Source organism: Petaurus breviceps, unplaced genomic scaffold (genome assembly GCF_028583685.1).
Source record: "Petaurus breviceps papuanus isolate PSGF00001 unplaced genomic scaffold, PetGlider_PUasm1.0 90625, whole genome shotgun sequence".
NCBI classification, from domain to species: Eukaryota; Metazoa; Chordata; class Mammalia; order Diprotodontia; family Petauridae; genus Petaurus; species Petaurus breviceps.
In genome coordinates this window covers 1,858,495-1,881,117 of record NW_027187289.1, presented here as the reverse complement: position 1 = coordinate 1,881,117, position 22,623 = coordinate 1,858,495, and the positions used below count along the sequence as shown (strand labels likewise).

At 37.6% G+C, this 22,623-nt stretch overlaps 1 protein-coding gene across 2 annotated transcripts in view; it reads left to right on the top strand.

The window, feature by feature from the left end:
* Positions 1-22,623, top strand: part of STK24 (serine/threonine kinase 24) — a 152,254-nt gene that overhangs the window by 48,935 nt on the left and 80,696 nt on the right. For both annotated transcript variants that reach the window (XM_069064155.1, XM_069064156.1), the window contains exon 2: positions 16,362-16,592. In XM_069064155.1, the coding sequence (XP_068920256.1) occupies positions 16,362-16,592 (231 nt within the window). The remainder of the gene's footprint in view (positions 1-16,361; positions 16,593-22,623) is intronic.

The following is a 22,623-nucleotide window of genomic DNA, read 5'->3' as shown; positions in this document are numbered from 1 at the left end:
CCCAAGCTTCAGGTTTTTTGGGCAGTTGTTTTCTGTAAGTTTTTGACTCTTCCAAGGTGGTATGATCTAGGGAGAGGTGTGTTTACTCCTTTCCTGTACTATGCACGGGTTTGTGAGTGATTCAGCCATGCTGCTGTGACCAAGGTCCCTGGTCCCTAGCAGCTGCAAGCTCTGCTGTGCTAGCTCTCCTTCTCACACTGGGACTGAGACTCAGATTTAAGTATAGGTAATGCAGCAGAGTTCTGCCCATGGTACCAGCAAAGGGACCTGTAAATCTGCTTCTGACCTGTTGTCTGATTCCCTTACCATCTGTGGGCTTAGAGGTCTCAAAACCACCACTGCTGCCACTAATTTGGTCAGCCTGAAGCTTGCTCCTGGTTTGCTGGGGCTTGGTCTGCAACCAGTGCTGGACTGTGCTCTTCTCTCACCCTGGTGCAACAGACCTTTCCTGCTGACCTTCTAAGTTGTCTTGGGCTGGAAAATTGCTTCACTCTGTCTTTTTGTGGGTTCTGCCACTCTAGAATTTGTTTAATGTTATTATTTAAAGGTGTTCTGGAGAGTTTTGGGGGGAAGCTTAGGTAGGTGAGTCCCTGCCTTTACACCTCTATCTTGATTGTTCCTCAGAAGTAGATTTTTGAACCTCTTCCTTCAGTCTTAAAGGAGGGTGTAGGCTACTTCAGATGTCTAAAGCTGACACCTGAGTAAAAACATCCTTGATGAAGTTTAAGGATCAATTTTCTCACTACCTGAACTTTCTCAAAATGTATCTTTTTTTTTTTCCTAGTAAAAGCTTGAATGAAGTCAAGAATTAAATATTACACATTACTTTAGAAAACCTTTTTGCTTATACTTATTTCTATGGTTGTGTAGATTTTTGGTATCTCTGAAAAACAAAAGTTGGATAAACTTAGCCAACTCAAGATTCTGATGTTAAAATTTACTCAGAAAAGAGATTTTTTTTCCCCTCTGACTAGTGATGAAATTTTGTCCTTATGTTGTAAACTTATATTCCCTGTATACTCTTCATTAAAGGAGTATTGAACGTTTAAACCTCAGTTCTCTGTCATCTCAGAGAGTTTCTGGCCAGTGATTGAATTGCCGACTTGTTGGAAAGAGTGAACAGACCTCTGTGGATTAGCAAACCCAATTTGAGCAAACTCCTGGCACTCAACTGGAATGTAGAGAATCTGAAACCGTAGCAGGATTTTCAGTGGAGCATTTAGCAGTTTATAGATGCTTGTGTCTGCCTGGTGGGATTGACTGGTCAAATGCATCAGATAGGCAGGCTTTTCAAAGTCCCCAAATTGTTGGCAGATCCCTAGTGCATTTTATTTATAGAAAAGAAGGATTCACGTTTAAATGAATGTACATAGAGGCATAAAATTAAGCAGCATTTCACAGAAAATAGGGTGTTAACAAAAGGTTGAAGAGAGCTGGTTGTGGTAGCTATTTTTAATTCTAAGAGTTCTATAAACTAAAGCACTGTTTCAAAAGTAGCCCTAAGTGTTCTAGTGATCTATCACCTCATTATCCCCATTGTAGAAAAGGGGGAGGGGAGGTGCAGCATAGTGGAAAGAACTCTGGGCCAGGAAACAGGCAGGTGCTAGCCCTTAGTTTACTTTATGACCTTCTGCCATGTCCCAAACTTTTGAAAGTTCAATTTCCTAATCTGCAAAACACAAACGATATTGCATTGCCTACCTCAAAGGTTGTTGTGAGGAAGGTGATTTGTGGAATAAAGTCTATATAAATGTGAGTTGTTAGTGTTGATTCTCTGAGTTTATTCATCTGTAAAATGAGGAATTTGGGCCAGATGATATCTAAATAAATTTCCAACTCTAATCTCTGAGCTGCCTTCTGTGTCAGATAGATACAGGACAACCAAGCCTAATGGTTTCACTGCTAAGTGCTCCAGTTCTCCTCTGGCTTGTGGGGGTTAAGGCCAGGTCATCTCAATATCAAGTTAAGTTGAGTGGTTATGACAATCCCATTGTAGTAAATATTTGCTTTTTTAAAACTCTTCTTTTGTTCAGAAATTTCTAGGCAGTATCCCTTAGGTCAAACCTGGTTTCAGTTCATAAGTCTTCAGTAGAATGTAGAAAAATTACATGTAAATTCCGATTTTCTTTTAGAGTTGTTTTGTACCTTTGAGACCAGGGACCCATTTGTTTTGACAAATGCCTCACCTCATTAAGTGTCCAACATGCTTGCTCTAAATGTGATATGTAAAAAAAAAATGCCATGGGATTTTTTTTCTTTCTGTATAAATAGCTTCAAAGCTACAAATTGCATTTGTTCTCTAGCTGAATGTACTGTAATAGAAGTAAATTACCTGTGGGCTTTCATTATTAAGTTATTCCTTGGGGAAAATAGTATAACAGCAAGACAAAAGACAGTTCTAGTCAACTCTTTTTCTTCTGTTTTATCCAAGAAGAATGATTTTCAAACTGGAGAGGCTGGAACAAGCATGTTAGAGCAAATTAAAACTAACAGCTGCTTTAAATGAGTTCAGATATCCAGACCTAGATGAATTACATTCCAGGAATCTGAAAGAAATTACGGCTGTGGTCTCAGAACTCCAACTAGTAATCATTGCAAATTCATGGGGAATGGGAGAGGAGCCAGGAAACTGGAAGTACAGTTGTAAATGTTGCCCTGCATTTTAAAAAGGAGAAAAGGAATGAGAGGTTGCAGACCCGAAAGCCTGATGTTGATGCCTGGCCAAAGTTTGGAGAAGGCAGTTGAGTAGATGGCAGATGATTTGTGAGCATTTGGAAAAGAATGTGGTGATTATTAAATACAAACTTGGGATCACTAAAAATGCCATGTTACAGTGACCCCATTTCCTTTTGGTTAGGGTTTTGCAGGGTGGTAGAGAACATGCTAGAGACATAATGTATGTTGATTTTATTAAAGAATATGACAGTCTCTCAAGGCACAAATTGAAAAAATTAAGTGGATAAAAGTATGGATGCAACTATTTGAACCATCTTACCTAAAGAGTGTTAGTGTCCCAGGCTATTCTAGGATCAGGGGGACACTAGGGCAAAAGTGGAGTAATTCTAGCACTCAAGGAAGTTAGAGGGGACAGGTACACATTTAAGCATACAAAACATATGTAGTAGCAGCCAGGGGGTTCTGGGAAGCCCTTACAGTTGATTTTACTGCTGTATATTATAAAGAATTATAAAGCAGGAGATGGTGAGTTGAATTCTGTTCCTCCCTCTCTTATTGACTACCTGTGTAACTTTAGAAAAATCAAATAACTACTTTGGATACTAGTCTTAGGTCAGGACCCAAGGGATCTAGAAAAGACTTTCAAAGGGGTGTTTTGGAAAAGCTCACTTTCTTGTCAGGTCCTGAAGCCCTTCCCACCCTGTCCCTTAGTTCAGTGCATGCTGGGAACAAGGTTGAAACAATTGTAGCTGAGAAATTATATGGATCCCAAGAAGTTTCCTAATGATGCTTGTAATTTGTGGTGCTATGTAGTGGCCTATTCAAGTTATGTTGAGAGCAAAATACAATCATGAGCAAATGGGAAGAACAAAACCCCCAAATGGGAATAACAGAGCTCTTCTGAAGCTTCAGATAAGGTTTTTACCAACTGTGCCAGCCCCGCAGTGAAATTGCTCTGTGTTCCAGTGACCTGGTGCCTAGGATCTGTGGCCTCCCATCTATTAATCACCAAATAAGGCCATTGGGAGAACAGCAGTACTAAGGATGGGGAATTTTCTTGGCTTCTGTGATTTCCTTTGTTCTCCTTTATCAATTTCACATTTGGATTAATTCCTGTAGTTTTACCCAGTTTCTTAAAGATTTCCACCATGATCAGTTATTCATTACATTTCATTCAATTCAGTAAGCATTTATTAAGCACTTACTTGGGGCCAGGCAGGTATTTTCCAGAGGCAACTGTTGGCATGGTGGATAGAGTGCTGGGCTGGAAGTCAGGGAGACCTGAGTACAAACATGGTCTCAGATGCTTACTAGCAGTGTGACCTTGGGCAAACATTCTCCTGGTTCTGCTCTTCTTACTCAGTGTCACTTTGTATAAAAGTCTCTCCAGGTTATTATGAAGTCTGTCTGCCCCTCATTTCTTATAGCACAATAGTATTCCATTACATTCATATACCACAACTTGTTTAGCCATTCTCCCGTTGATGGGCATCCCCTTGAGTTCCACTTCTTGGCCACCACAAGAGGAAATTGTTTTTTAAAGCTATGAAGTGCTTTATAAAGATGAATTATTGCTAGTCATTACAGGGTGACCATATGGAAATGTAAAGAAAGACTGAAAAACCTCAGTGGCTTTTCTTGAAAGATGCTCCACCATTCTTAACGATTTTCATCATCAGAAACATTGATTAATCCCTTTCTGTGGGCACAGCATTGTTGTAAGGGTGGCAGCTCTGGGTGTGATGCTCTTGGGGACCTTGGCCATTTATTTAATAAGGACTGTGCTCAGTGCTTGTGCTACTTGATATATGTGATATCCTTGTCCTTCAGGAACTTGACTAATTGGAAAAACAAACCAAATGCATGAAATAAAGCAGTAGTAATTAGGAGCCAAGTTGTAGAGTGTGGTGGGCAGATGATGACATTTCTGAAAAGTTGAGAGAAAAATGAAAGCAGAAGTAGTTGGGAGAGATGCTTCATGAAAGATAGATAGGTAAGAGAGGAATTGATCTCCAATTTCGACTTGGTGAGTACCAGTTAATATACTTGGTGAAATAAACTTTCACTAAAAAGGCTCAAAGACAGACCGAAGTATGAACAACCACTCATGCAGAGTGAGCAGCCTCTCAACCATAAACCATTAGGAGCCAAATAGGGAAGAAGGGGAACTATGGCTAAGTTAAAACCACAAGGAGTTTTTGTAGTTCATGGTGATTCTATTTTTCATTCTGCCCTCTACCTCCTTTGTACATTTGCATGCACTGTCCTCTATGTCTGAAGTGTATTCACTTCTTTTCCAGTTGCCACCTCCACCTTCCCCCCCTTCCCATTTTAACAAATCCTTGTTCAGTGTCTCCTGTGTGCAGAGCACTGAGATAGAGGTTGAGAGAACTTCAAATTTTAGATAAGACTCTCAGTCTATTAAAATCCTTCAGGGCCTACCTTAAATACCATTTTTTACATTGTAGACTTATTATGGGACCTAAAAGGTCATCTCATCCAATCCCCTCATTTTTACCAAGGTATAGACCAGGTAAGTGACGTGGCCAAGGTAGCAAATAGCAGAAAACCACTTCAGATCTTGATCCTCTGACTTAAAATCCATTGTACCAGGCTACTTCTTCCTAAAATGGTGATTTATTGCCCATCCCCCTCCCAATAGAAATGGTCCTTTCTCACCTTTAATTTCTGATGTTCTTTTTCTCACCTGTTCTGTGCTTTTCATTTTCTGATTTGTGTAATAGTTGTTTGCATGCATTTTATCTCCCCTGTTAGTTTGTACGTTTGTTAAGGGCAAGGATTGTTATTTTATTTACTTCTTATTCTCATTACTCAACATACATAGTACCTTGGTACTTAATAAATATTTGAATTGTTTTCTGACTCCACCTTGTGTTACAGTCTCAGTTTCCTCATCTATGAAAAAGAAGACAATACCTACCAGATGAGGTCAGATGAGATAATGAATATGAAAGTGCTTTGCAAGTGGTAAAGTCTTATAGAATGTAAGGTAACCGTGTCATCATAGTTTGGGAATGACTTACTGAATCCACTTGGTTGCCTTAGTTTTAAGACTGTGTGCTCCCCCTCCCCCCCACACATACAAAACCACAAATTCATTCTATGGCCACGGCACTGACAAAAACGAACTTTTTATTTGATCTAGACTGAGGCCACTGAAAAAAGTGTATATTGAAGGGGATGGTAGAATCTGGGTACAAATATGCAAGTTGATCTCGACATAAAACTGAAAATCTATATCTGTAACCATCCTAGAGCTACCGCAATTATGGGTTGTGTTTTTCTATCCCACACTATTCTCCGTCTGCCTTTCTTCCCCTTCCAACTCCCCTTTCTATTATCTATCTTATCCTGTCTTCCCCCTCTGTATCAGTGTGTGATCTTATATTCTTGAATATTTCATCTGTCAGTCTGTAAACAGGTGTTGATTGAGCATGTGTAAAAAGAGGCAGCAGTGTGGTCTAGGGATTGGAGAACTGGTCTTAAACTCAGGAAGACCTGGTTCAGTTCCCTCTGTCACCTTGACTCACTCTATTGTAATGGTAAGGGAAATTTGAAGACCTTCCCTGCTTTGAAAGTAAACTCTGCCCCCTAATGAGCTGATTGCAGTCACCTGGAGCCTGTGGTGGGAGGAGTTTGCTGAAGGGTGGAGCAGAGGCACAGGAAGCTGGGAGTCAGAGCCAGGGAGAGGGTGGGAGAGAGAGGATACTCAGGCAAGGAGTTAGTTAGGTTTGTGAGTAAAATACTGATCTTATGTGTTGTGGTGCATTAACTTCTATGTTGCTATGATGAATTCAGTTTCCTGGTGTTGGGACTTGGTTTTCTGGTGTCTGAATAAATGTTTTGCTTCTGTTTTCTATGTGGAGAGTTTGTTATATTTTGAGATGGAGCACTGTGCATAGTCACGGTTGGGATATTTATAATGACCCGTGGGCACTGTAAATACTGCACTGGTGCTACATCTTCCTGGTTGACTGAGCCACTTAACACATCTCAGTGCCCCAGGCAGCAAAGATTTTAAGTTGCTCAGGAGCCTGATATTGGTAGAGGGAGTTCCTTTCTACTTCCTATACTGTTGAATGATGAAGTTACAGGTCCATGCCAAAAAAGATGTGTAAAAAAAAATCCCTTTGATCCTTCAGTTTACCTGTAATGGCTATTTATCTAATCTATTTGTATCTTTGCTTCTTGAACTGCATAACTTAACTGATACCTTGCCTTTTTCCTTATTTGGGTCCATCAACCTGATTTTGCATTGTTCCAGCTTTTCACCTCTATACCCTTCCCTTCCTTCTCTTTTTCTCCCATCCCCTTTATTCCTCCCTCCTCTCTTAATTCTTCCCTCACTCTCTTAATTTTTAATTGTCTTCTAATGGGGAAGGTGATTAAAGGAGAATTCTGGGCAGAGTGAAAGAGCTCTGGCAGGTCTGGGTGGGTTAGCTCTAGGGATTAGTTATCATTAGCTAGAGGCCTAGATTAGTTGAGCATTGTCATTATTATTAGAAGTTAAGAAGGCATTTATTCCTTGACAAAGGTCAAGATGATTTTTGTGGTTATGTGGGTAATAATAACAGTTGTTCACATATTATGCCCCTTTATAGTTTCCCAGTTATATTTTTCACTGGCCATTAAATAAATGATCTCATGGTTTTTGGGTAGGTCTTGGGCACTATAACAGTGAAGAGGACCAGTGTATTTTTCTCCCTGGGAAAATGTTCACAGATGGTAATGCTAGTGGATGGAAAAAGAATTGGTCCAGCTTATACCTGGGTGAGCAAGTTTTGTCTTGGTGAGAAATAATGGAGTGAGTACTGACACAAAGGTGATTTCTTTTCCCCAGTTATTCACCTGGGAATTAGAAATTATGTTAAAGTGAATAGGTATGGAGAAATAAATGTTTTTATTTTCTGTTGACTTACTTTTAGGATTTATTATTACTTTCTTCTGTGGGCATAATACTACTCATAGTGATTGAATACCTAGCCAGAATAATTGTTACTTTGAAAATTAGAAGGCTCATGAGTATATAAAAGAATCTAATGTCACCATTAACACACATAATTTGCTGTACGAAAGTTTGTACATTTGAGTTTTCTCACTTACCGTTTTTATTCAAGTCTAATCAATAGTATCACAGGTCTCAGGATGGTGGAGGAACCTGTCCTCCATCTAATCCAACTCTAATTTTACGGATAAAGAGACAGATGAAGAAAAGATAAGTGGGTCACAGTAATACTGGTTACTACTTGTGATAGAGACCTTTAACATTGGGGCCAGAGTTGGGTTCAAATCCTGATTCCTATGACAGGTAGCATTTGGGTGTTACTGTGAACCACTTATGCTAAAGAATTGCTGTAGTGACTTAGGTTGAGAGGCAAACAAGGTAATTCTGCAAGCCCTGAGAAGTGTGAAGAGATAGGGAGGCTAAATGTTGTTTTCCTAGGTGTGAAACTTTAAATGCTGAGAGATGTAAAATTGGTGTGTATGTGATCAATAGTGTGGAGGTTAATAAAGAGCTGATGATTTGGATCGTCATGTAAATGAAAATCTTTGAAGGAAATAGGGAGAGTGAGAGTGTTCTGTCCTCAGTAGTGGTGGTGTTCTATCTCAGTTATTCAGGTAACAGACTCTTAGGAACATCTAAAGACGGAGAGAACTTAGTGGCTGACTGACCACTTTGGTAATTGATAGTCTCTTTACCATGAAGGAGCTCAATTCTGGCCTATTTTGTGGATGCTCTGGGGTTATTCAGTGTGCTGCTGAAGCCAAGGAAGTGTGGGCATTGGGCTGTTTGCCCAGTGTTCTGCTTTGTTCTCTAGCCAGCTTCTGGGGCTAGTGTACTTCTGTTTAAGTCACAGCCCCAGGCTACCTTGCTAGAGTCCCGTGCTGCTCTGATATTCAGCTAATTTTCAGGACTGGAATGTACTTCAGTGGGAAACGATTGAAAACTGTGACTTCGAAGAGAAACATTCTTCCAGAAAGTCAAGGAGGAGGAAGTAGTCAGATGGTCTGGTTTTCAGTGATTTAATAGAATTCTAAAGCACCGTATAATGCTATTCCAGATTCCCTACCCCCAAGTCACTTAACCTCTGCCCACCTCAGGCAAAACTCCCTTGGATTTGCCTACAAAATTACAGGTTGGGTTTAGTTTTGGGATCCTAGGAACTAAAGCTGGAAGGGACCTTACAGGATAACTAGTCCAAGGTCTTGTTTTCCAAGAGTGAAAATGGAGTCCTAGGGAATTTTAAGTCCAAGGTCAGAGGATCATGGTTCTGAGATCTAAAGCTGGAAGGGACTTCAGAGATCATCTATTTCAACTCATTTTTTTTTACATGTGAGGAAACTGAGACCTAATGAAATCAGGCGATTTGCCTAAAGTCCAAAGCAGTGCTCTTTCCTATTATACCAAGGAATTTCCACAATGCGAATTGTATACAGTGATGGAATAAAATTTCCTTGGGAGTATTTTAAGTTTATTAGTATACCCTGCTTCCTGCCTTTTGGTGAAACAACTCCTAGCACCTCTCCTCTGATTTCCTTTTTACTGGGAAGTTAACTAGCACCCACTATTTGTTTGGAAAAATAGTGTAGTAAGTGTGGTATTAGGCCTGTGAATAGGTTTGAGAGAACTCACTTTAACCTTGACCATTTTAAATCAAGGTAAGTTTTTCAGGAAAAAACCCTTAAGAGTAGTTTATGGAAAGGTACCTTTGTAACTTCTAATAATAATCACAATGTTGACTCATGCTTCCAATCTCACTGGGTTGTTGTGAGGAAATTAATTTTGCAAACCAGAGGACCTTTGTGGCCTTCTTAGTCCAAACCTCTAATTTTACAAATGAGGCTGGGAAAGGTTAAAGGGGCTTTTCCAAGGTCACTCAGGGAACAAAGAAGAAGATTGGGGTTGAGACCAAGGTCCTGACTTGAAACCCAGCACTCTGTTCATTATAATAATCTTAACTCCCTCACCATCTGTCCCCTGTCCCCATCATCAGGAATATTTTCTGAAAGGGATATCCCTGATAAAAAAATAAGAGATAGCTTTTTTGACGTAGTCACATGTATTTTGGCTTATATTTCTGTGCAACGATGAATCACTAGATAGTAATGAGTCTAAGGAAGAGTTGCCAAAGGGCAAAGAATAGAGATGTTACATATCCATACTGCATTTAGTGTCAAGCTATCAGAGCATATGTCTTAACTGAGACAGTTTTCAGCCAGGTTTCCAGTTGCAAACACAGTGGTAAAGAGCTCTTAATGACTCAGAATCCTAGAGAACAGATGTGACAACAAAGCTACCACTTATGCTAAATTTACAGGTGGTAGACTTCTGGAAATGCAATTTTTTTTTTAAAAGGCAGTGGCAGAAGTTGTAGAGAAAGTAGCTGTTTTCTAACCTATTTGAAACCAAGTTAAAGCACAGCAAGCAGTTTGCTAAACTGGAACATTATTTTCCAGCTTTTGACTCTCGTCCTTCACTGCCATTGAGGTCAGTGTTGTTTTTCCAGGATTGAAATTTTTTTGTCTCTGGCATCTGCCTCTTTCTCTTTACTCACACAGCTGCCACGTGGTTCAAGCCCTTGTCACAACCTTCCTAGACTCCTGCAGTAGCCTCCTAATTCGTCTTCCTTTCTCAGGTCTCTACTTTTTCCACTCCAACCTTCCCAGATAGCTGTCAAACTGATTATCCTAAAGAGTAGCCCTGTCTGTGTCATTCTCCTATTCTGTCAGTTCCAGGGGTTCCCTATTGACTACAGGATCAAATGTCATTTTATCTTTATTTCATTCTTTCTTATTTTTTTTGTACAAATTATAATTAGTACCTTGCATCATTTGTAAATAAATTATGCATACGGTGGGTATACATTCCAAAAAATCTTTTGCTGAAGGGCTACAGAATAAACAATTAGAAATTTAGTCAGTGACTTTTCACTTAGTAGTTTTTATAAATTTTTTATATTCATTTAATTAAAATTTTTTTTTGATATTTTTGTTTTTATATCACATTCATTTCTGAGTGTACCTCTCATCCTTATTAGCCTTACCTTTTAACAAAGCTGAAAAAGAAGCAAGTCAGCAAAAATTCTATGTGACATTTCATAATAGTAGTCTTTCACCTGGCCAAGGAAAGAATGTAGGCTATGCCCTTTTGCTCCATTGTCTGAATATTACACAATGCCTATAAAGACATTTGGAACGCTGTTCTCCATGATCCAAAGTTACATTGCATAATTGTCGCACCGTTTTTTTGGTTTATAACCTTTCATCAAGTAATCATCCATGGTATAATTCTGTTCATCAGGCCACTTAAAAAGTAAACAGGGAAGCAATGTATTCACTTGTAGCATGTGGGTACATGTTTCTCTCTGATTGTGAGCCCTAAGCCTAGAATTCTCAGCCCAAGCACATTGCCAGTATTCAATTTTAATGTATATTCATGAGTATTCCATGAATCCTAATCTTGTATCAATGACAGTTTATTAGTAAATGATGGCACAATTTTAAGAAAAGGCATAAAATCTTTGATGATTATGAAGTGAGGTATGGTAATTGATATGTTTAGCATATATCTTTAAGAGCAATGAAGACTGGTAGATAGTATCTGTCTCATTATTATAGGGTAATGTCTTAAGCATATATTATACTATTATGGGAAAATACATACACTTTTGTTTCAGCAGGAATACTTTTTGAGGATAAGGTATCCCTAGAACAAAGGTTCTTTTAGCTTTTTTTATTTCATGGACCCCACTTTGGCAGTCTGGTAAAGCCTATGGATCACTTCTCAGAATAATAGTTTTTTTAAAGTACATAAGATATCAAAGGTAACCAATTATGTAGTTAATTTTTTTAAACCCATAAACTCCAATTTTTAAAAATTAATTAATTTATTTTTAGTTTTCAACATTCACTTCCACAAGATTTTGGGTTCCAATTTTTCTCCCCCTCACCCCAAGGTGGTGTGCATTGTGATTACCCTTTCCCCCCATTTGCCTTCCCTTCTATCAACTCTGACCCTCCCCCCCCCATCCCTTTCCCCCTTTTTTTCTTGTAGGGCAAGATAGATTTCTCTCTGCCATTGCCTGTATATCTTATTTACTAGTTGCATGTAAAAACTATTTTTAACATTTTTTTTTAAAACTTCAAGTTACAAATTCTTTCCCTTCCCTCCCCAGTTATGCAAAACACTTCCATAGTAGTCATGGTGTGAAAGTATTTCTCTCCATCTTATCCTGTCCCCCCCCCCCATTCTATTTTCTCCTTTGACCCTGTCTCTTTTCAAAAGTGTTTGCTTCTGACTACCACCTCCCACAATATGCCTTCCCTTCTATCATTCTTTCTCTCGCCCTCCCCTTATCTTCTTCCCCCCTTACATTCTTGAAGGGTAAGATACCCAATTAAGTGTGTATGTTATTCCCTCCTTAAGCCAAATCCAATGCAAGTAAGGTTCATTCATTCCTTCTCTTCTCCCCCTCTTCCCCTCCATTGTGAAACCTTTTTCTGCCTCTTTTATGTGAGACAATTTACCCCATTCTATCTCTCCCTTTCCCCTTCCAATATATTCTTCTCTCACTCCTTAATTTTATTTTTTAGATATCATCCCTTCATATTCAACTCACCCTGTGCTATCTGTCTATTTCCTTCAACTGTCCTAATACTGAGAAAGGTCTCATGAGTTTCAAGTATCGTCTTACCGTGTAGGAAGGTAAAGAGTTGAACTCTAATAAGTCCCTCATGATTTCTCTTTCCTGTTTACCTTTTCATGCTTCTCTTGAGTCTTGTATTTGAAAGTTAAATTTTCTATTCAACTGAGGTCTTTTCAGTAAGAATGCTTGAAAGTCCTTTATTTCATTGAATATCCACTTTTTCCCTTGAATTATTCTACTCAGTTTTGCTGCATGGGTGATTCTTAGTTTTAATCCTAACTCCTCTGACCTCTGGAATATCATATTCCAAATCTTCTGGTCCCTTAACGTAGAAGCTGCTAGGTCTTGTGTTATCCTGATTGTATTTCCACAATACTTGAATTATTTCTGGCTGCTTGCAGTATTTTCTCCTTGACCTAGGAGCTCTGGAATTTGGCTACAATATTCCTAGTTTTACCTTTGGAATCTCAAGAGGTGATTGGTAGATTCCTTGAATTTCTATTTTACCCCCTAGTTCTAGAATATCAGGGCAGTTTTCCTTGATAATTTCTTGAAAGATGATGTCTAGGCCTTTTTTTTGATCATGGTAGTCCAATAATTTTTAAATTATCTCTCCTGGTTCTGTTTTCCAGGTCAGTTTTTTTTTTCCAATGAGATATTTCACATTGTCTTCTATTTTTTCATTATTTTCATTCTGTTTTATAATTTCTTGATTTCTCATAAAGTCATTAGCTTCCATTTGCTCCATTCTGATTTTGAAGGAATGATTTTCTTCAGTTAGCTTTTGGAGCTCCTTTTCCATTTGGCCAATTCTGCTTTTAAAGACATTCTCATTGATTTTTTGGACCTCTTTTGCCATTTGGGTTAGTCAATTTTTCAAAGTCTTACTTTCTTCATATTTTTTGGGGTCTCCTTTAGCAAGCTGTTGACTTGTTTTTCATTATTTTGTTGCATCTCTTGCACTCTCATTTCCCTTCCCAATTTTTCTCTACTTATTTGATTTTCAAATTCCTTTTTGAGCTCTTCCATGTCTTGTAACCAATGTATATTTTTCTTGGAGGTTTTTGATGTAGAAGCTTTGACTTTATTGTCTTCTTCCGGTTGTGTGTTTGATCTAATTTGTCACCAAAGTAAAAGTCTATAGTCTGACTTTTTATGTAGTTTACTCATTTTCCCAACCAAATACTTGACTTTCTAACTCCCTGTCAAGGCAGGACTCCGCTTCTAGTGGGGATGGGGGTGGGGATGGGTATAGTACTATCTTAGGCTTCTGGGGTTTTGTATCAGTAGCTGGATCCCCCACCACCTGTGGTCCCAGAGCTCTTGAAGTAGCTGATGTTTCTGCTACCACCTCTGCCGTTCCAGGCCTGGGACTGGACCACACGCTCCTCTTTCACCCAGGTCCCACAGAGGTCCTCCACTGACCTTCCATGCTGTTCTCAGCATTTGTGGGTGAAGTTTGGAAATCACCACAGCTTCCAGCAATTCAGTCCCCTGAGTCCTGTTCAGGCCTCATCTGCATCTGGTGTAGCCCACGAGAGACTGTGCTCCAGCCCAGTTGGATATACCCTTTCTGTTGGCCTTCCAACTTGTCTTGGGTTGGAGATGTGTTTCACTCATTCATTTTGTTAGTTCTGCCCCTCTAGAATTTGTTTAGAGTCATTTTTACAGGTATTTGGAGGAGTTTGGGGGCGAGCTCAAGCAAGTCCCTGCCTTTACACCACCATCTTGGTTCTGCTCCTCTATAAACTCCAGTTTAAGAGCTCTTGGTTTAGAAATGTCAGTTCAGTCAGGAGGACCCAAGTTCAAATCCGGTCTCAGACACTTAACACAAAAACTAGCTATGTGACCTTGGGCAAGTCACTTAACCCCAGTTGTCCTTTCCCCCTCCAAAAAAAAAAAAGAAATATCAGTTCAAAAAGCATAATACTTTTCCTCCAGGAAGCAGTGTTATAAACGGGGTGGGGGTGAGAAGGGAACAAAAATCTGTTATTTAACACCAGTATATCCCAGGCATTGTGCCAAGCACTTTATAAATATTATCCCATTTGAGCTTCTCAACAACCCTGTTAAGTAGGTACTATAATTATTCCCTATTTTACAGTTGAGGAAACTGAGTTAAGTGAGGGGTGGGGAATCATTTCCTTGGGTCACATAGTGTTTCAGTTCAGATTTGAACCCAGGTCTTACTGCTATCTAAGTAGTGACAGAAAAGCTCACAAAAAATGGAACTGAATTGTTTTAATTTATTCCCTTTTTAGTTTTACCTACTCATACTTTTTGTTTACTTACTCATACTTTACTTTATTTACTTTACTCATGCTTTGTTTACTTACTCATACTTTACCTTATTTACTTTACTCATACTTTGTGTTTACTTACTCATACTTGCTTCCTGTTTCCCTCCCTGTCTGTTTCCCTCCCACTTTTTTGCTTTTCCTTTTCTAGGTGATTTTCCTTGGTCCACTTTATATATTGCTATAGCTTTATTATGGGTTAAAAGGCTGTTTTTGGTAGTCTGTAAACTTAACAGCCAGTTATAACATTGTTTCTTTGCAAAACTGCATTTTATAAACTCAGGCAAGAAGAGAATTCTGAGACTTGGGGAGCACTTCTCTCTGACCAGGACTATGGCAAAGTGAACTGATAGTTTTTGCAAATACAGTATTCAATGAGTCAGGAAGGTTGAAGGAGTTGGAGTTTTTTGTTTTTTGGGTTGCTTTTTGGGGGGGGTGCGGTGATGGTTGGGAGTTGAGTCTTTGAAAATGTTATTTTTTTCTAGCTTTTTTCTTAATGGTTTATTTCACAGATTAAAACTAGGATAATAGAAACATAGACACATAGGATTTAGAGCTATAAAGTAATCTAATTGAAACTTGCTATTTTAGAGGTGACAAAGATAAAATCCAGGGAGGGGAATTAGAACTTTCCCCCAAGGTCATAGAATTTATAAATAATAGAACCAGAATTTGAATCTAGATCCTCTGAAAAAATCCAGTGTTCATTTCACTTACTATATCATGCCATTTCCCCAAACTTACATTAATAACACATTTTATGTGCAGAAAGTTATGAAAAGAATGTTGGCTTTGAAGTCAGGACCTTTAGTTCCAATCCCACGACTCCTCCTAGATTCCTGGGTGACCTTGGTCAATTTCCTTTAACCTTTTCCAGTCTCATTTGTGAGATTATAGGTTTGGGCTAAGATGTCCACTAAGGTCTCTTCCAGCTCACAAATCCATGATCCTGTGTGGTGCTCTTTGGTTTACAAAGTTAATTTCCTCACAACAACCCAGTGAGAACAGTAGCATGAATTAAGGCACTAAGAAAAGAGGTTAAGTGACTTCCCTAAACTAAAAAGTGGCAGTCAGAACTGGAATCCAGGTCTCTTGAGTCCAAGGCTAGTGCTTTTTCCACAGTCAATGCAGTGATCCTGATGATTTTCTTAAGATGTTAGTATTTAGTGAAAATGTTCAGTCGTTTTCAGCCTTACCTGACTTTTAGTGGCCGCAGTTGGGGTTTTCTTGGCAAGGATACTAGAGTACTTGACCAGCTCATTTTACAGATGAGGAAACTGAGGCGTACAGGGTTAAATGGATGACTTGCCCAGGGTTACACAGCTGGGGAAGACTGAGAGTTCCTTACTATAGGCCCCACCCTATCCACTTAGCCACCTAGCTTCCCTGCTATACAGTGAGTCTAAGCATTTATTTATTTTGGAGTTTTTTAAATTAACATTTATTTTTCTTTATCAACACATGTTTAAAATCTGTATTCTTACTGTTGTAAAATACTATGTGGAATTCTAAATACTGATATATTTTAATTTATATTACATATAATTGTGGAGCAAGTATTTGAAACTTAGAAGGCTGATCTGTCTAAATATAGGAGATAACTATCCTTCATAGACAAAGACTTCATAGACAGATTTGGAGCTAAACAAAAAAATCCCATTATGACATTGCAAGTAACTCTTTTTTTCCCCCTCTGCTCCCCCTTTCTTCTCTACAATAGAATCTAAAAGCAGATCCAGAAGAGCTTTTTACAAAACTTGAAAAAATTGGAAAAGGTTCCTTCGGTGAGGTGTTTAAAGGCATTGACAATCGGACTCAGAAAGTAGTTGCCATAAAAATCATTGATTTGGAAGAAGCAGAAGATGAAATTGAAGACATTCAGCAAGAAATTACAGTACTGAGCCAGTGCGACAGTCCATATGTCACCAAGTATTATGGATCTTATCTCAAGGTAAGAAGTTTTTTAAAAAATCCTTTTGACTTTTGTATGTGAAGCCATTTGCAGATGTGAAGAGAGTTTATGTGAGAGGCTTGGATAGCATAGTTTGCTTTCAAAAGAGAAGAGGAAACATTTTGACCTTTGCAATCAAGCAGACTGTGCTATCGAAAGCATAAATCTTTTGGGTTTGTACATTGGTGACATTTAAAATTGCAAGATAATGTAAATATATGTATATTATAGGACAAATTGTGTGGGGTTAAAATTTGAGTCAGCTTATAATGATCCTGGGGGTGGTGGTGGTGGTAGTAGTAGTAGTAGTAACCTAGGATCTTTGTCCATCCTTGAAAAGAGAACACAATGAATACTTAAATTATTTTAGCTACCGATGTGGATTACCTGATTTTAGAAAGAATTTTTAATAAAATTCACATAAACTTAGGAGTTTTAGACTTAAGAGTTTGCTAGTTATAGAGTACATTATTTAATTAAATACTTCTTGAGGTTTTTTTTTTTTTTGAACATACAATTTGTGTCTTAGTTTTAATTTTAAGACTCTTGGGCCAATAAATGATCATAATACCTTTCAGGAAAACTTGGAGACTCAGTACAAGTACAAAAACCCATGATTTGTCTTTATTCAGGGGTGTTGGAGCAACATTTTTCTGCCTTTTCCTCTCTGAGTCAAGTAGAGTGAATGTAGGCCCCCTTGAATTAGTCTTATCTAAAGAAGAACTAGAATACCACTCCTTTCTTTTTTTCATCTCCACCTCAAGTCCTGTCTTGTTCTTTGACCTGAGAGAGTGTTTTCTATATTGGGGATTAGGGATTCTCAGAGGATTGCTTTGTTGAAGAGTTCTGAGGAGATTCTTGTAGAAACCTGAACTTCATGTCAATACATGACAACACAATAGTTAACCATAAATTGTGGATAAAGTGAGCTGATCCCTTTTAACTATGGATTTTCCCCGTCTATTTCTGCTATATGAGTATCTTCTGATACTAAGAAGAGGCTATGAACTGCATTGGTTCAGGGTTGTTATTTTTAAGAGGGGTTTTTAGTTTAAAAATTATACAGAGGATGGGGATTGTCTCATAAAAAGTTTGAGAACCATTGGACTATTAAGTAGAAGGATGGTTATGGGTTTTAACAAAATATTTTAGTTTTTCACAAGTTACCTCTTTATATTTTTAAAACTTCGCATCTGTAAGCAACTTTGAGTATAATAAGCTTCCTCAGAAACATCTCTCAGTTAAACCTAACCAAAGAATCCTACCTCAAACTGAATTTATGGTTAAGTAAAACAAAGGGACACGACTTTTTCTCACAACATATGCCCTATTTTGCACTTCTGTTGTTCTGTTGAAAGTGGTGAACTATAATCTCATTATCATTTTGTATTTTATTATCTTTGCTTATTTGCTAAGAGTGAGAGGAAATTTCAGAATTGTTTTAATTTACGTCTGCCTTAATTATTTGAAGCATTTTTGTATGTTAATGGTTTGCATTGAAAACTGCTCTTGGTCATATATTTGCTAATCCTTTTACATTTTTAACATGAGAACTTTAAGGTATTTGATACAAATGTCTTTCCTCATTCAGCCATTTCTTCTTTGGGAAATCATTATCTTATGTAGTAGTATTCCAGAAGTCTTAATGTAGTTCTAGATTGTTAGGACTTAAAACTGTGCTAAGACTTCTGGAACAGCCTGCATTTTCCTGACTTCCCCCATATGTTTTAATATCAGAGATATTTGATGTAAAGAATTTCCTCCCTCCCCTGACAAGATTATCTTGATTTTGTTCATATAAAAGCAGTGTATAGTTTTAAAAAGTAGCATGATATTAAAATTGTCTGTTTTGGCTTTTGTGATGTTCTCTGCCCCCTTTTTTGATTGTAGTATAGTTCAGGGACAACTCTTTTTTTTTTTTTTTAAGTTTTTTTCATTTCTTTTTTATTATACATACGATGATCATTAACAGAGATGAATATTTCCAATACAAAGAAAAACCAAAAAGTGAACTATGTATGAAATTGTGAACTTTTGTTCTCTTTTTAAAAATCTTCAGGTATAAATGAGATGACCATTTGTTGAGAGTGTTAAATTCAGAATTGCTTTGTTATGTGGGGTTGAAAAAGATGATCATTGAGGTCCTTTCCAAAGTCTGTGTATTCTTTTCAGTGAAGATATATAATTAAAAGTAAAAATGATGCTGTTACACATTTTACATATGTACTACATTTTATGTACAAAGTTCCCTATTCTACAAATATTCAGCATTTGTGTGCTAAATAACTGTTATAGCCTGTTTGGAAAAAGTCATACCTTTTTATTAAGCCTCTGAAATAGAAGATTATGCATTCCTTTGCTAAAAGAATATCAGAGAATGAATCTTGTAAAACAACATTAAGTATTATAAATCTGAATTAGAATTACCAGACTTGTGATTCTGTTTTCCCTGTATATTATTAGCAGGATTTAGTCTATTGTGTTATTTGTTTGCGCTTCAAACATGCCTTGGCTTAGAAAGGTAGTTAAGAATCAAAGGCTTATTTTATAGAAGTTAAGTTAATATATATAATCTTAACTTTCAAATAAGAGATAGACAAGTGGCTTTGCAAAAAAAAAAAAAAGTAAAACTGTGCTATAAGCTTGAAAATAGTTTTGTGTATGATGGTACTGTGTGGGGTTTATTTTTTGCCACCCTTCAATATCCTCACTTTCATGGCTGCTGACTTTAGTTCTATAAGTAGAAATAGGGTATAGAGTAAAGGGCCTTTAGGCTCTACATTCCATGTTATAAGATTTTGTTTTAGGTAAAGTTACTGTAGAAGAATGTGTTGATAAATGTGTGACTTTTTTTTATCACCTAGTGATCTTTGTAAAAGTCAGTTAACTATTCCGTGTTTCAGTTGATCTAGAAAACTGTTGATAGTATTATAAGTAAGTCAGTTGTATTATAGACAAGACAGTGTTGCTTGAGAAAGACAGATCTATACCTCCCCATTTTTGTATATTGTACAATATGGCATAATATATATGGTAACTAAGAGCCCTTTGTCTCCCAACCATTATGGATAAACTGCAGTTTACCGTTCTTTGTGCTCAGTACTCTGAAGAAATGCTGTAAGAAGAAAAGGAGATTGTGCTGGGGTAAAAGAGGTAATTTTTATTTGTCAGAAGAAAATCACCATGTAAAGTCAAGATTTTGGAAATGATGCTAGGACTGATTTTTAGTATTGAGCTATAGTCCCTAGTAGAAAACAAAATAGAAAAGTGAAAGTCAAATCCTGGGTTCAAATTTCTCTAGATTCAACTATTACTTTTTTGACTTGGACTTTACCTTATTCTGCCTAAATTTCTCCATATTTGAAAGCACCAAAAAGGAAAAAAAAAGTTTCAAAAGGAAATTGTCAAAATTAGTATTTCCTTATAAAGGAACACTTTGGGATGCTCAGAGGAGAGATACTGACACAGCTATTAGTTATGTGCCATTTACTTGATAGAACTTAAAATTATATACATTTTACTGCTCCAGGGCCTGGCTCCTAGTAGATACTTTAAAAATTTGATTTGGTTGATTGATTAATAGAGGACTTAGAGTTATTGTAACATTCTCAACCAGGTGTTAATTTGACCACACTTTCCCCCTATATTTCTCCCTATTAATTCATGACAGACTGTTCTTATTGACATCCAAAATTCAGGAACATTTATAAACATACATGATTTTTCTGAAAAGGTATTTCAGTTCAGATTTGTTTGTGGAACTTAATTTAATCTCTCATATGCCTGAAAGACATGAAAAACCTCAATAGCCTTCCCCTCCTCCCAGTATTTCTGTTCTTGTCTTAAAAAGACAAAAGAATGCTCCCCACTTTGCTTTTGGCCCAGTGATACGTGTATTACATGTGGCAAAATCAGGATGATAATGTGGTACATGAGGGGGATTGGAAAACTTATTTGTTTTTCACTTAAAAGCTGTGGAAAAGGACACATTCCTGTCCACTAGTCAAATACTCCCTAGTCTCAGAACGTGGGTGCCATCCAGCCAAGAGAAGCTCACTCACACGGGACAGAAGAGATATAAAATGGAACTGGTTTTGAGCCCAGTGAACCGATTCTTACCTTGAAACAGAAGGATTACCTATCTACATTGTTGTTTCCAGATTATAAATCACTTTTTAAGGCCTCAATTAAATTAACACACATTTAAAAATTTTTTTATTTTTTTGCCTTTTGGAGGGCAGTTGGGGTTAAATAACTTGCCCAAGGTTACACGACTGGGGGTGTGTGTGTGTGTGTGTGTGTGTGTGTGTGTGTCTGAAGTGTCTCATGTCGGATCTGAACCCAGGTCCTCCTGGCTCCTGGGCCAGCGCTTTGCTCTCTGCTCCACCTAGCCACCCCCAACACATCATATTTTAGATATGTGGGGAAGAACTCAGGGACCAAAAGCTATACATCCTTTGTGCTTTCTTTAGTTTCAGACTCTCTTTGGGAATAAGAAAAAATGTTGAATATGTCATCAGTGGAATTTTAAATGAGAGGACTTACTACTGTTGGCTTTAGAAAACAGGAACCTGTCATACATAAATCTAAAGCTAGCAGAGACTTTAGAACTCATCTGGAACAATCCCCTTCATTTTAAGATAAAAGAGTAAGAGGGGATAGATGTCTTATGCCTTCTTTGGAATACTTGGTAATTTTGCAACATTGATTTTTATTTGTGGTGGGTTTTTTTCCCTATTGTAGCCTTTGTGTTATTTTTCTTGGCGCTGCTTACTTCCCTTTGCATCAGCTCCCGCGGGTCTTTCCATGTTTATCAGCAATATTCATTGTTACTTACTTTCATTATTTCCACATTTTGTGTTTTGTTTGTCCATTCCTGAATGGACGGGCATTCTTTGTTTCCAGTTTTTTGCTACCACAAAAAGTACTAATTTATATCTCCATCAGTGATGTATTAGTGTATCTGCCTTTCTACAATTCTGCCAGCATCGAGTAATCCTGTCTTTTGTCACTTTTGCCAATTTGCTGGGCTCTGAGGTAAAACTTCAGCAATTCTCTCATTTTTACAGTTTGATCCTGGTTGCCTAGATGAGTACTGGCCCCAGCATTCCATTGGGAATTACGTAGGGTTAAGAAATTTTCTCTAATATTCACCTACCTGAAACATTAGGACCTATTTTGTGTGACTTATAAGAGGATTCTGTTTTTATGTATATATATATATGTTTTTTTTTAGATTTTTCTTTTTGCTTTTTGGAGGGGGGAAAGGTAGGGCATTTGGGGTTAAGTGACTTGGCCAAGGTCACACGGCTAGTTTTGTGTTAAGTGTCTGAGGCAGGATTTCAACTCAGGTCTTCCTGACTCTAGGGCCAGTGCTCTATTCACTGCATCACCTAGCCATGCCAGGACTGTTATATTTCAGGTGAATTCCAGCATTAGTAGAGTTTATTCCTTCTACTTCAAGAAAAAAAAAAGAGACCAAGAACAAATGAATATTTGGGGATTTCAGTCAATGCCTTCAGCCTAAGTGGGTTTGATACAGAAAGACACTCAAGTATTACTTCTCTGACTTTTTCTTCATTTTATGTAATTTAGTTGACTTGGTGATTGCTTTTTATACCCAGACATTCTTTGAAGGGCTTGTTATGGGGTATTCTTGAGACTTCTACTTTTATCAATTCCTGGGTATAAAAAGAAGAGGATGGATTAATATTTGGCAGAGGAATTTGTTAGTGGTTAACAAAGGTAAACATTTGCCCTGCAGAGGCAGCTTCGTTTAGAGGAAGTGTTGTTGTTTGTGTCTTCCCAATTTTATGCAGTTTGAGAAAGAATGATTTATCTTAAGTGCATAACTGTTAATAACAGGAACAAATGTTCAGCAAAGCATGTTAATCTCTTTAGTTCATCTTGACTGACCTCTTATTAATTAAATGTATTCCTGAAAAAAAGGGTGTCAAGTATGCTTTTTCATTAACTATATTATAGTGTTGAAGATGCACTGCCTCAAGGGGAAAAGAATTGGTTCTTTCAA